Here is a 15294-nt window from a genome sequence, read left to right on the forward strand (position 1 = left end):
TTTGTGCCAGGCTACTGCATCTCAAATGCAAACTTACAACATGACAATTATTTCAAACATTTCAGTATTTAATATAAATGTGTGCGAATTAGCAGGATAGTTGAATTCAAACACTTTTTTTTTTAGTTTAACAATTAACAGACTTATTTGTTGAGGACAGGTGGCATGCTTGAGTTATACATTCAAACACTGAGCAGCAGCAGAGAGACAAAACCAGATGTTCTGTATGAGGATCTTTATTTGTAATAAATAGGATATATATTTCCATTAAAAAAAATCAACTAGACGGCTCCTTTGCTAGATTTTGAGTTGATTGTCATGTGCTTCAGATACGATGTAAGTACAACTTGGTGAGACATCACAGTAAATGCTTTACGTTCATATATGAAAGAGGAAATCAGACAGCAACTTTGTTGAATGTTATTTTCCTTCTCCCCAGGTTTTCGTTTTATATTCCTGCTGTCTCTCAGCTATAGTAAAAGTGAAAGGAAAAAAAATGTTTAAAAAGTACAGGAATGCTAGTATTTGAGCTCTGAATCCTCGTGTCAAATATAACGAGGGATTTTCTTTTTACTATTCTGTTGGAGTATTTAAAGCTCCATAGCGTAGTGGTTTACATATGGATCCAAGAAGTGAAAAAGCTCTACAAAAACTGCTAAATCAAATGTGCAGTGCTAGCTGATGTGGTGAGCCCTTGTTAATGAAGAAACAGCTGAAAGTAGTTTTATTCTACTTGAATAATTTCAGTGGTAATTATAAGTAAAATCTGTAGTAGCTCACATGGAAAGAAATGTATATGAGTTTAGATTCTTTCTTTTTTTTTAAATGTTGTAGCATTAAAGTTTCTTCTGTTCATCATCTTGTGAACCTGTAGATGTTTTGCAGACTGCAGAAGTGCACTCGTCTACAGTGTTAAGCATCCTGTTGGCTATAATAACAATTTTAAAAAATATTTAAATGTTATGGCCCACCAAGGATGGGTGGAGATCTACACTCTTTCAGTATCTAACTTGTAGCAGTAGACTCCATGCTTGTGCTGCGGAGGTGGGAAACCAAAGCTGCGTACCCCTGGCTCAGACGGACCACAGTTACTTCGAGGTCTGGTGATGGGATAGCGAACGCTTCCATCGGCCAGCCAGCCGGCATCACAGCGGTCAAGCCCCGTGAACTTCCACGCAGAATACAGCTGTCCAACTTTGGCAATCTCTGCTCCGTCCTCCTGACACGCATGCTGAGCTTCAGTCAGGTTCATCTTGTGAGAGGACTGAAGGTAGTAGACTCTCCCTTAGAATAAAACACATTTATTTTGACAGTTAGCTGCACAGACGTGTTTCAGACTGCTATATAGCTGCGATTTATCACCCATAAATGCTAATGTGTATTTGTACTTGAGTTTCTGTAAAATTAATTATGATGAATTAGAACATTCAGTTAGGTCATTTATTCATACACTATATGTATAAATAAATGGAGGCTCAAGTAATGAGTCTTAGCACCTTTAAAGAGAGGGATAATGGGAATCTGTGCCACTGTGCTCTTCAGAAATGAGGGTGTGAAACTGCTAAGTAATGGATCTGCTAATCTTTGTCAGTGTGGGCATCTTGACATGTCACAGTAAGGAAAACACAATTACACATCAGGAAATGGCCACTCAATATCACTTTAGCTTCTCTGTGGCCTTGTTGACCTCGCATCACCTTCTGCTTCGCCTCACCTTGGAGCAAAGAGGAGAAACAGAAGACATCGTAGTGATTAGGGTAGAGGTGAAGTCTATCGTAGCGGCGGACACCCGGGGCGAGGCGGGCTCCCCCGCAGGGCTCCCTGGACTGCGTGATCGGATACTGGACTGTCCCATCAGCTAGCCAACCGGCATTGCACCAGTTCATTCCCTCTTTCCAACACTGGAAGAGCTGTGTGATGGTGGCCACTGTCGAGTCCTGCTCCTTACAGGCTTGCTGGGCTCCCAGGAAGCTCAGATGGTAACGACCATGAGGGTGTTGGTAGGGAAACACCACACCTGGGTGGAAGATTCAATCAGACATCAGAATATCTATGTGGACTTCAAAGTGTGTCAAGCTTTCACTGCTATTGTTATTTCAGCTATTGTTACTACTTTGCTTACCAGGTGATACTACCACTGGCTTGTGGGGTTTTTGTTGTTGTTGTTGTTTTTTTGTTTTTTTTAAATTCCAGTAAGTAGGTTTGCAATCATCTGCTCTTACTACAAACTACAAAACGGAACACTTTGATCTGCAACAGTGGGAAATCACAGGCTACTGGGTCAGCTGAACCAAACAGATGAGTGGTTAAAGTTAATTGTGTGGTTTTCTATGGCAACTCAATTTGGAAAGTAAAATGTTTGTCAGTTGTTTGCAGGGGTTTTTTTTTCTTTTTTTTAAATTGATTATTTATTTGCAAATGTAAGCAGTCTGCTTTTATAATGGATATCCACACCAGCGGTCCCCAACCCCCGGGCCACAGACCGCTACCGGTCCGTAAGTCGTTTGGTAACGGCCGTAAAAGATGAGGCTCGGATGCGAAATTTCTGGTTTTCAGGGTTTTTATGGCCTGTATTTATATAGCGCTTTTCTAGTCCCTAAGGACCCCAAAGCGCTTTACATATCCAGTCATCCACCCATTCACACTCTTAGAAGGGATGTGTTAAAATTGACACATCATGTGTTAAATTTTAACACATGTGCTGCATCAGATTAGGGACAACACATGATGTGTCAGTTTTAACACAATTAATGTGTCTGCTCCTTTAACACATCTTCTGTGTTAAAAAATGTAAACACAAAGATGTGTTATTTTGACACAAAGGTGTGTTAAAATGTGTACATTTCAATTTTTTTTAAAAAAGGAGAAAAAAGATGGGTATATATTATACATTTATTGAATTCCATTTTTTATTTGGCATATTATAAATCATTACAAACTGAATGAACAACAGCTGTCAGAATCTTTTCAATTAAAATGTTTTAAATTCAATTTTAGCCAAAGCTATATCACAATTTTTACTTTACAAAATCAAACAAAATTCATATCTGACTAGCTTTCTATCTCTCTAGATCATTAAAATGTCAAAAAAATTTGAGGGCAATATATATGATTGCCCTTTTTTCAATTTTTTCAATATATATATAATGTTCTGATATAATCCAGACAATACATGAATTAAAATTTTTAAAGGTAACAATTGTCATCTTCAACAAATTGTCAACATTTAACAAATGTGCAGTTGCATGCAAACAGAAAAACATACATTTTGGCGAATATAGCATCCAGGTTATACAATTTTGTACCTTGGGTTTAAATACGAAAATCAAAAATTTCAGCCAATCAGTTCATATTGTCTGACCTTTCCACTGCATAGGCATAAAAATGGTCAGTCCTGATAAGCAGTGTATTTGACAAAGATGCCAAATGAGGTTTCTCACCTCTGTGAACAGAGACTCTCTACATTTTGGACAGGTGAACATTTTACTTGCATCCTTTAATCTGTGCAATCAGCTCCAGTACTTTGGTTTTCCTTTGGGTGGACAGCGGCAGGTCATAGACAAACTCAAAGAAGGTGAAGACGGAGCCAAGTGGTGCTGGATAGGACAAGTTACATACCCAGTACAGTTTGAAAAGCTTATCCACAGCACACGTCAGGCCATCATTCAGAGAAATGGTTACTCTGTCATTCTTAGCAACAATGATGTACTGCCTGGTTGCCCTCTTTAGATCACCGATGCATATCAGCTGGGGTTGGTGTGTTGTGGATGATGCTTCAGGATCACTGCAAAGCGATGCAATACTTGTTCCAGGCTTGGAGATGGGGAAGATAAAGATAGTATTCAGTGAGGTGTAGACAAATGCTTTCCTCAGGTAAATACCGTGAGAACTTTACTGAATACATACCAGTGCAAAAAAGGCTGCAACGACTGGCACCAACTGGTGGGAGTAGGTGTGTTAACACATGGCGGGGGGGTTCTTGTTTCCAGGGCAGCTACTGATTTGAGCTTCGGAATGATACTGGCTTCTAGGGCTGCCACGATTTGTCGACTAGTCACGATTACGTCGACTATCAAAATCGTCGACGACTGATTTAATAGTCGACGTGTCGTTTGAAGCTTTGTAAGATCGCAAAAGACGAAGGAATAATAGCAGGATTTAAGAGTGTAGTAACGGACTGAAACAGAAGATGGCAGCACAGCATGTACAAGGATGCCAGCTGCCGTTAAACCCCGAAGAAGAAGAAGCAGCTGTGTCCCAGAATTCATAGCGCGGCCCAGCTTAGTTTCCAACAATGGCGGTAGCTAGTTAGTTTTAATATTACTCTTATTATTCTTTCTGGGTCACAAAATAAACGTTTAACATATTTTCAGGCGAGAATGTAGCTGTGTAAACCTCAAATATCTGCTCAGTTTATCAGGACACCACATATTTTCAAAAGCGCTCCGACGTTTTCGGAGACGTCTGTTACCCACTAGCTCGATAGCTAGCCGGGGGCTAGGTCACTAGCGCCGTGAGAACACCGGACTCCCGGCAAATTGTTTTCAAACCCACCGCCGTCTTTCGCGACTCAGGTTAAATATATATGAGTCACTTAGATAAATTAAAAATGTTGTTGTATGGCTTTTTTTTTTTTTTTTTTTTTTAGTATTTTATTTGTTCCTGAGTAAATCGGTTTGGCTGAGATTAAAGTTATAGTTTTTACACAGCTGAATAAACGTCAAGCAGACAGCTGATCATCAGAAGTGTGAGATGCTGGAGAATATACTCCGGTGTCCTGTTATATTTTAGATAGCAAGGAGTTTATTAAACTTTACCGAAACAATCTGCAAATTTCATTAAAATTGAATAAACTATCATCTTGTCTTTATTTTTAGTTAGCACCTTAAAAGCTTAAAGCTGTAAGCTAATGATAGTTATATAAGAGCAGATGCTGCTGGTGCAATAAGCTGTAGTTTTACGTCCAGTGGATGATGATCTGATTAGTCGACTAATCGCATAAATAATCGGTGACTAGTCGACTATCAAAATAATCGTTTGTGGCAGCCCTACTGGCTTCCCATTTTCGCAAAAAGAGGTCCACCTTTCCTCCTGTAAGATTGCCAAACTCCAAGTCCAGCCTACGGAAATAAAAGAAGTGTTTACGTTTAAAATGAAGCATTAAATACATTAAATCAAAAGTACATTCTGTCCATTTAGTAGCTGAAAGGCTAAAATCAAACTTTATAGTATCACATTTCTATTACCCATTCCACATCAAGCTTACCTACACAGTGAAACAACAATTTACTTGGAGTGGTATTTGAATACAAGTCCATTATTCCTTAATTTTAGCTATGATTTGGGTCCCATCAGACCCTGAGAAAAAATTAGGACTTTTTAGCTGATGTTCAACTTTCTAGCAGACAATTTCTTATGTTGTCTGTCTGCGGTTTGTCCTGTAGAGCTTTTTTGTTGAAAATAGTGCTGCTGAAAGCAGTTTCATACAGATTTAGGTGATTTTTTGTAGGGTTTTCACTTCCACGAGCAGCACTTTCTGCATTGTCATTTGATGTCCCTACTATTAGATAGTCATTTGGTGGTACGACTAAGATTTTGGACCATGTGAAAAGTGATGCTCATTGTAATCAGTGCGCAGGGAGTAATGATCAAACTCTGAAGTTATAAAACTTTCAAAATATTCACTAGGAGCTCATAAACATACCTCCAAATGTATCGACTCCTGTTACATACTTTGTATGCAAAACACAACTGAGTGGAGAAGGAGTACATAAACCATTACCAGAGAACCAAGCAACTTACCAGACTTGGCATGTCCAAAAACCGTGGGTACTCTCCGAATATTCCAGGCTCTGAGACTGGTGTATGTTTCCTCCATGCCTGACATGATAATTGGAAGGTTCTCAGCTGAGGGCCGCAATAACTTGGGTGACCCACTCATCTGTGCTGCTGGTATTCCCATCCTCTCGCCTGAGCTTCTTGTCTTCACCACAGTCATCTGTCACTTTTCGCTTCTTAAAACGTCTCTGCCCCTGGTCGAGATTCCGTCTAAGGTTGCGCAGTTTAGTCTCTAGGAATCCACAATGAGAGACTGGATCATAATAATGCTCCTGAGGAAGAAAGGACAGAGGTATATGGGTAACAGCTGAGCAATTTTAACTGAGAAAAAAAGCTCTAATAAATAATTAGATAAAGGTTAAACGATACACAGTAAGTGGGAACAAGTGCAATTTACAGTATGTAGTGGAATTTACATTATTAAAATGCTAAATTTACTTACAAATCCTTCCCCCTGTCCTGCCACTTAAGGGTGGAAAAGTGGTGAGGATGCTTTTTGCTACAGTTAGCTTCTCTGCACTAAGAGGGTAACTGGAAAACAAACTTTTTTACTTCTGTGCACTTCAACATTTTTAAAGGAAAACATTCATTGCAAAATTTTAACAAAGTACAGTAAAGTGCTATACTTACTAACCACACCTCTCCACCAAATCCCCAATGCAAGTCTTCACAAGGAGCCTCCTCGATGGCACCGACAGGTTTCATACTCCTTAAGAATCTGTGGGGCTTTCCTGAGTGACTTCAGGGGTTGACTTTGTTCTTCTGTGGTAATGGTAGACTGTGTAAAGGCAACACCAGACACTTTACCTCTCTGCAATAATCTTCAAAGTCATGACAGCAAATTTCCACAGAGCATAAAAGCACGAGTTTACTCAAAAAGCTGCAGCAGAAGAAGGCGGTTTCTTAACTACGTGATTATAACGCAATGACTAAAAGAAATTCTGAATAATAAATAAATTGATTTTATCTTCTAGTTGCTACTTGGTGAATAAATCTGATCCTGACTAATAGTGATGTCTGATGTCTGTGGCACTGCTGACAATAAGAATTTTTTTTTTTACAAATTTCTTTCTCATCTATAAAAGTGGTTACAAGGACTTTGACAGATTCTAAGTTGTCATATGTGTGCTGAAAAAATGAAACACATGGCTAAATAAGTAAGATAATTTGCATGGTCAAGTTGCTGTTGTTTGGTTTTTTTAAATAACACTGACTATTACTTCCTCAGAAGTTCTGCATAAAAAAGAAACTATATCAGAGCATGTTTCCAGCAATAAGCCTTAAAAAAGAATGTGCACATACTTTAGTTAATCATACTAGATGCAAAAACTGCTTTAACTGCTTGAAAAAATAATTATCTCTGTCAATATGAGGTATATTTCATGTTAAAGTTACTCAGTCTTTATTCCTATTCTCTGCTAGTAAACGAATGGTCGCGGTGATAACTACATTTGCTATATTCAGAGCTAACCACAATATTGTCATTTTACTCAACACTGCTACGGTTAGGTGCTGACTCTGGCGTTGCTCATAGACAACATAATGCCTGTCGGAGCCGCTAGCCAACTACCACACTGGTTCTAAGAGCAATTTCTGAATACTCTAATACATAAATAAAGTAAATAGATAAATACATGAATAAAGTAATACATAAAAATACTACCAAAACACATTAACTCTAATGGAGTATGGCACGAAATCCAAGAACTAATAATAAAATTAAGAGTAGGATATGTTAGCAAGACTGTTACATTAAGGTTAGTTAGGTATAGTTAAGCAGTAATTAACTTAAACTCTAAACTCCAACATAACTCCTATATTTTATATAAATTCACATTCTTCCAGAAACCCGGCATATTTTCAGTACATTAAGATAAACTGGTAAATGATACTTACTGTAAGGTCTGACAACATACTAGGCGACGTAACCTCCATCTTTGTCTCCTTTGTCTCAGTGGCGCGAAAGATAGCGCCCCCTTCCCGCCGCCGGTATGTCATGTTGCTGGGCAGAATTTGTTTCAATTTTAAGCATGTGTGTTCTTACTCATTTCATTTTCTACTTTTGCTTCAATTATATTCACATGTTATGGTCAAAATTAAGCCTGTTCTTTGTGGATACTTATGCTTATAGTATAGCCATGGCCATTAATTGGTATGCCATACATATTGAGAAATAAAAAATTAATCCTCTTTCAGAATTTTAGTACACCATACACACCTTGGTCCACATTACATTATAAAATGTTTTATTTGTTGAAAGTAATGAGGAAAGGATTAAGGAAAACAAACAATAACTAAACATTTTATTTATTCAGTTAATATAGTTATAATACATTGTTAATCTACAATTTATTTCACTAAACACAGGGCTAGCATCAAATTACTGAGCTGCTAATTTTAGGTCCTGTTGTTAGATTCTGAAAATAACACACAAAATGTGTTAAACTGTGCAACACATCAAGTGTGTTAAGCGTTTTACACATTTTTTCAATGTTTACACATTTTCTTACACATGTTATGTTAAAATTTACACAAAATGTGTTAATAGTGTAACAACACATTTTTTGTGTCATTTTTTAACACATCCTTTCTAAGAGTGCACACACACATTCACATACTGGTGATGGCAGCTACATTGTAGCCACAGCCACCCTGGGGCGCACTGACAGAGGCGAGGCTGCCGGACACTGGCGCCACCGGGCCCTCTGACCACCACCAGTAGGCAACGGGTGAAGTGTCTTGCCCAAGGACACAACGACCGAGACTGTCTGAGCCGGGGCTCGAACCGGTAACCTTCCGATTACAAGGCGAACTCCTAACTCTTGAGCCACGATCGCCCCATTTTTATCGGTTTTTAGCTTGTCAGAGGGTTTTTTTCTGACGTTTTTATCGTTAACTCTGTTTCTCTGGGAATTTTCCCTTGTGTTATGAATAAATCATCTTCTTTTTGGTACTGGTACCGGTTTTATTTTGTTGAATTTCTCCGCGACACCTTAATGACCAGTCCGTGAAAATATTGTCGGACTTAAACTGGTCCGTGGTGCAAAAAAGTTTGGGGACCGCTGATCTAGACTCTACATGTCGCAGCTTTCATTCACGGAAGCAAACAGGATAGCTGAAGGTGTAAATGCAGTACCTTGTAGCTCTAGGTGAACCACTGCGCTTTGGTCCTCCAGTCCATCCACCACAGTACATCGATAGCGACCTGTATCATTCAGCCAGAGTTTATTCAACACAAGTGCAGCATCTCCTGGGAAATCCTGTCGGAGCTGCACACGACCCCTGCCCGACAGACAGTGCATGTTAATAGTTTAAAGAAAAACATGGTCAAACAGTCAGCGATCAGGTTATCTTATTCAGTTGATCATATCTTTAACCTGAAATCTCCAAAACTTCGGAATCGAGTCCCGAAAGCCACGATCACATCAGTCTCCTGTCCCCCAGCGGCGGGCAGCCAGGACCACTTGACCCGGACCTCCCTTGGTGAGCTCGGCACAGGCTCATACCAAAATCTGCATTGTAGGGTCGCATTACCCCCTCTGACCGAAAGCACTGATTGCTCAGCAGAGTCCACGTAGAGTTTCATACCAATAAAATGAACTGCAGAATAAATACAGATTTAACTTATCATACTAATTTTATATTAAAAGGTTAGGGTCTGAGCAATAATGTGCATACGTTCGTTGTTGCCGCTTTCATTGAGGTAGTCACCGTAGAAGAAGCTGTTTTGGGTTGGGGGGGCAGCCGGGGCCCAGTCTGAGAGAACCAGGTGAGCTATGAACAACAATACAGTCTGGAAGCACCAAATCATCATCATCAGTGTCTGCACAATCCTCAAACCTGCGAAGAGAAAAAATATTAGCTAATTAATCATTAAAGGTCATGGAGCAGGATGGACAAGATCAGAAATGAGTTCAGCAGAGGAGCGGCTCAGACTGAGCAGCTTGGAGACAAGGAGAGGCAAGGCTGAGGTGGTTAGGGCATGTGCAGAGTCGGGATAGTGGATATAGTCGACAAAAGATGTTGAATATGGAGATGACAGGGAGGAGGACAAAAAAGTATTTGTTCTCGAGGGTTTTTAAAAAAAATGAAGACTCTGCTTGCTGTATTGTGAACACTGGATGTTATAATAAAGCAGCAGCAGTAAAGGAAAGCACGATACAATTTTAGCAGGTGTGCCAAATGTAATGACCTCACTGTATATAGTTTGCTGTGTTTATACAGGGAAAATGCGTTTTCACACTGCGGGACTGTCACTTAAAGTGACTTCAGTGTTTAGATGTAACAATAGCCATTAATGTTCGTCACAGTAGTTTTCTCGTTAAAAAAAAAATCTGGTAATTCTTTGTTTTTACATTCATCAGGTCCCAATCAGCCCAAATATCAAAGAGAAATTAAAAATGCAGGAGGTTAAAGCTAACAAATTATATCTGACGTACAGTTGTTATAATAATAATAATTATTATTAGATGGCTTTCTTTCCCACTTACCGCGAAATTGTCTGCGTGGTTTTTCCACCTCGTGTGAAAGGTCTGATGTTGGAGAGCTGGAGGCAAAGTGATCAAAAATATTCCCAGGATATTAATACCGCATTTAGCTTCCCCTCGGTCTCTGTCGATGATAAAAAACAGGTGCAGCTATGGGCCAGTTAATAATGATGAAGAATGTCCTGACCTTCTCCCCGAGGAGTGTCGGGTCGTACCGCTGCTCTGATTCTTAAGCACAGTCATCAAGCTGCTGGAAACATCCCCGTGTGTGTCTCTTTGTGCAAGCTGTGGTAGGTAGGGCATCTGCGGTTCAAGAAGACCTACAGAAATTACCCCCACCCCCGCAAAGTAAGCGCAGTTACAGTGGTTTATAGCTTTAAAGGAAAGTTAAAGATCATCGTGATTTTGATGGAAATTTAGCCTTTTATGTTACGCATATTATTCTACTATTGGGTAAAGTCTTTGTGGAGGCTCTATAAAAAATATTAAGGTCACCACAGTAATACACTTCAACAGGAACGGCACATGGGATCGCTGAGCGGCTGTTTGTGGAGGAAAACTCTTTGAAAGCAGATACTTGTTATGGAGGGCAGCAGCATTTACTAGAAACACCGTAATCTTTAAAAAGAGCTCCTTTTATGGTGTGGAAAACATGACCTACACAGTCACATACAGCAGACACAAACAGTGAAGAAGTGTCATGTGTTACGGTGTGTTCACACCGAACGCGATAGAGGCAGGCAGAGCGTCAGGCTTACATGTAAAGTCAATGGAAAGGCGCGATGACCCGCGATTGCGGCTCCCGCGAAAATTCGGACGCAGATTTGCGTCGCGAAACGCGAAAACGCCTGAAACGCGCGTGAGTGTAGCGCGTTTCAGGCGTTTGACTCGCGAAAAAAACCACGCGCGTGAGTTTATGTGTTGCATTTTGTGCATACACGCGTTTCGCGTCCCCCGCTCGAGTTGGAAAAATCTGAACTCCAGCGTCAAATCGCGCCGCGACAACCAATCAGGAGCCTGGTGACGTGGCTGTTACCTAGTTCAAAGGGGCAGATCCAGCCAAAGCCCTTTATTCTTCAATAGAAGGAAGGCTAATCAATGCCGTAGCAAACAACCCGGAGCCATACGACACCAGCTGCTTTCTGGACCGAGACAGGAATATAAAGGACCGAGCTTGGAGGAAGATATGTAAAGAGATCGGGCAACCTGGTAAGTTCATTCATTTTTCTTAAGTTTTCTCTAAAGTTTTCACTGACCCGGGGAAGCCGCACAAAAGCTAGCAAGCCACCGCTATTTTCCCACTGACGTACAAATACCGTTCTGCTTTTAGGCATGTTGTCATTTAAGAATATATTTTATTGTTTATTAATAAACAGCACACAGTGGTCCCGCTGTTCATCCGTCACTGCCTCTTTTTTTTAAATTTTCTTTTTCTTTTTATTGCACCGTACAGCATTGCATTCTGCAGCCTGATTGACAAATCTGCTCCGTGTCGTCTCCTGCGCTTGCCAAATTTATCATGTTTGGTTTTGATAACCATCACGTCCAATAGAAAAAACAGCACGAAGACACCCATAACTATGAGCCTCATTCGGAAATAGACACCTGCACCGCGCACGAAAGTGGCAGGCAGATGAAGACAAACGGCGGCATAATAATACTTTTACGTTTTGCAATCTACAAAGGTTTGCACTTTGAGAATCAATTGTGAGAACTGTGACCAATGTTCGTGTGTGTGGAAAAAAGTGTATAAAGTGCGTGGCCAGGGGCTAGTTATTCTGACAACCCCTGCTGCAATAAATGAGGGACCACTGTCTACTCTATGACTATTATATTCAACCTGTTAACATTTAATACTATATTGATAGAACCAACTGATTCTGCAGCAGAGCATCCCCTGTTGCTTCTCCTGGCTCCCCAGTCCCTGAGCTCCTGCTGCTGCACCCACAGGTATGTACAGCAAGCACTGATACCTTTTTAGTCGGTGGGATTCCCTTGTGATCACCTTTACTAAATATCTACAACCAATCTGATTATATCCTGTTTTTGTTTTTTTTCTCAATGTTGAAATTAAAATCTAGTAGCAGCCTTCTCATTTCTTTGTGTTTTGTGCTGTTTTACAGGCCCACAGGGGAGGACGGCTCCGAGGCAGATGAGGGACGGGTCCCAGGACGGTCCATCGGTGGTGGAGCTGGCCACCCTGGTGTCCCTGAAGAGGCCACACCAGTCTCCAGTGGAGCATTTCCTCCTCAGCCTTGTTCCTGCTCTGGAGAGCAGCGGGTCCTTTTTATTCCTGTCTCTCTGTAAATACTTATATTTTATATATTTATGTTTAATGTTTTTCTGTTTGAGAATTCTAATATTATTTCAAATAAATGTTTATAATGACTAATGTCTCAGTTCTACTACACAGCAAATGTTGGCACACGACTTGACACATGTAGAATTTATTTCATATTATACTAATGACAAAATATACTAATACAGTGGGATGCAGAAGTTTGGGCAACCTTGTTAATAGACATCATTTTCCTTTATAAATCGTTGGTTGTTACAATAAAAAATGTCAGTTAAATATCATACACGAGACACACAGTGATATTTGAGAAGTGAAAAGAAGTTTACTGGATTTACAGAAAGTGTGCAATAATTGTTTAAACAAAATCAAGCAGGTGCATAAATTTGGGCACCACAAAAAAAGAAATGAAATAAATATTTAGTGTATATCAATGTGTGTGTCTCCTATATGATATATGGGGTGCCTTTGTCTGGACGTGCTTCCCATCCAGAGCTGCACAGCACAGATGAAAGTTCCAGCGCTCCTGGAAATCCCTCTGTGATGGACCGCCAGTCTCCAGGTGAAGGCACAGCCATGAAGTCGTCCACTAGACAGTCCCAGATGGCCGTCGCTGCCTGGGGGGGTGATCTGACACACCGACTCTGTAACTGAACGCTTGGTGCTGAAGGAGTCCGCGGTGACAAGGAACCTGGACAAAATTGTTCAAAATCAGTATTATGTGTACTGCAGTTACAAAATACATTATTCAAATTCCAAAATACTTTTGTGATGTCAGATATAAATCACAAAACTTAAATCTTACATAAAACATTTTGTAATTATAAGGATAATTCCAAACGTATATTAGATAATATCTAAAACAGTTGTGTTTTGTTTTAACTTTAACATATCATAATTTGATTGGTAGCAACTTTCACAACTACAGTGAGCCAATCACTCATAATTCCTAAACATGTCAATCAGGTAGGAATGAAGTGAGACATTAATAGAAATAAAGAGTTGTGTGTTGACATGTAGCCCTTTCCTTGCTTAAATCATTAATATTTTTGAAAAATTAATCCGTGATAAGACATAGCTTATCAAGATAGAACCATGTAACTAAAGATGAACCAAACTGTTCAGTTTTATCTAACTCTGTTTTAATAAAGGATGCTCAAACTGGCCGAGTGAATGACGGTGATAGCGCTGGAATCGGCCGTCATCCAGGCGCAGCTCCTGGAGCAAGTGGTGAAACTCACCAAACTGCTCACACCTCTGGAGGACCTGATGGACCCAGGTACGGCGAGGATGTCCTTTATGCCGCTACTCTGCTCTCCACAGTAAATAGAGAAGGGAGACTCTCTCTTCAAGCGCTAGCTCGACACCTGCCATCTTGCAAAGATACCGGTCTGGCAAAACTTCCTCCCACATCCCTCCCACATTTCTGGTTCACGCGCGTTAAAATATGATATTTTGGGGCGCGATGGATTTTTCTTGGACACGAGTAGAGGTGCGAATGTACACGCGTCAAGTTAGGGGCGTTTGGGGCTTTTTTCTTGCACCCATCGCGTTCGGTGTGAACACACCGTTAGAGATGCTTTGACCTCCACTGCTTTTATTTTACAGAGATGAAAGATGTTGCCAGAGGCCAAACATGCCAGGATTGTGAGCTTATGGGCTAACAAGGTGTAATTACTGGTGTAAAGAGCAAGCTGAAGTCTTCTGCAAGAACTGCATTCAAGCGTTTGCGATAACTGGCAACGAGTCTCTCTTGCTGTGGAGGAGTTTGGCACACTCTTTATTACAGAATTGTTTTATTCAGACATACTGGAGGGTTTTCAAGCATGAGTGGTGTGTTAAGTATCAGATCAAAGTCCAGATTTTAATTATGCCACTTTCAATTTTTTATTTTTTGAACCATTCAGAGATGAACTTGCTGGTGTGTTTTGGAATATCCAAGTGTGCTAGCACTTCAGGAAAGCACCAAAACATCCGCAGACCATCACACTACCACCACCATGTTTCACTGTTGCTATGAAGTTCTTTTTATGAAATGCTGTTAGTTTTACGCAGATGTAACAGACTCAAAACTTCCTAAACGTTCAGCTTTGGTCTTGTCAGTTCACAGAATAGTTTCCCCAAAGTCATCAAGATGTTTTTTGGCACATGTAGAGTCAGCAGTGGTTTTCTCTTTGAACTCTCCCATGGATGCCATTTTTGCCACGTCTCTTTCTTATTGCTGTATCATGTATTCATTTATTACATAAACAGGCTGTTTGACCTAATTTGGATGTTAGAAAACAGTTTAAGAGTGATTCCTGTACTTTTGTACTGCGTGTCACTCACTCAAATTTGACGTCCACGTTTCCACTGTTTGGTAGAGATTCCCATTGGATGTGAGAGTAAAATAAAACTGCTATAAAAGTGGAATCACATTGAAACCTTATAAAAAGGACATAAAATTGTAAACATAATAGTAAGTTAAAGGATGAGTTTTTGTATATCAGTGTTTAAGAAATGATTTCCTGAATTCCTTAGCTTCAATTTCACCATCACCAGGCTGAGCATGAAGACTCACATCATGTTTTGTGTGGTTAGAACAGTTTGTTCTTTGCGAAACAAAGAGGAACGCAGCCAACGCCAGGCTGCTCAAAAACTGCACCTTCTTTTAAGTTTTATCTCCTTTTAAAT

General features: G+C 40.1%; 1 protein-coding gene, 1 long non-coding RNA gene and 1 pseudogene across 2 annotated transcripts; 1 reads left to right on the plus strand and 2 right to left on the minus strand.

Annotated features, from left to right (window-relative positions):
* Nucleotides 1-52: 52 nt before the first annotated feature.
* Nucleotides 53-9664, minus strand: LOC146678955 (hyaluronan and proteoglycan link protein 3-like). The gene is made up of 4 exons (XM_085405339.1): nucleotides 9216-9664; nucleotides 8975-9120; nucleotides 1715-2017; nucleotides 53-1284 (listed from the first exon to the last, which is right to left on the minus strand). The coding sequence occupies exons 1-4, from the start codon at nucleotides 9422-9424 to the stop codon at nucleotides 989-991; spliced, it is 954 nt and encodes a 317-aa protein (XP_085261465.1). The 5' UTR covers nucleotides 9425-9664; the 3' UTR covers nucleotides 53-988.
* Nucleotides 5049-7836, minus strand: LOC146678956 (uncharacterized; annotated as a pseudogene).
* Nucleotides 9665-11168: 1504 nt separating the features above from the next.
* On the plus strand, nucleotides 11169-14019 carry LOC146678957 (uncharacterized). Its single transcript, XR_014912489.1, has 4 exons — nucleotides 11169-11534; nucleotides 12194-12275; nucleotides 12449-12628; nucleotides 13115-14019. It is a non-coding gene; the product is annotated as an uncharacterized LOC146678957 (long non-coding RNA).
* The last annotated feature ends 1275 nt before the right edge of the window (nucleotides 14020-15294 follow it).

The sequence above is a fragment of the Rhamphochromis longiceps genome, linkage group LG1 (genome assembly GCF_057381845.1).
Source record: "Rhamphochromis longiceps isolate RC_006_pf linkage group LG1, R_longiceps_female_GT1.1, whole genome shotgun sequence".
Lineage (NCBI taxonomy): Eukaryota > Metazoa > Chordata > Actinopteri > Cichliformes > Cichlidae > Rhamphochromis > Rhamphochromis longiceps.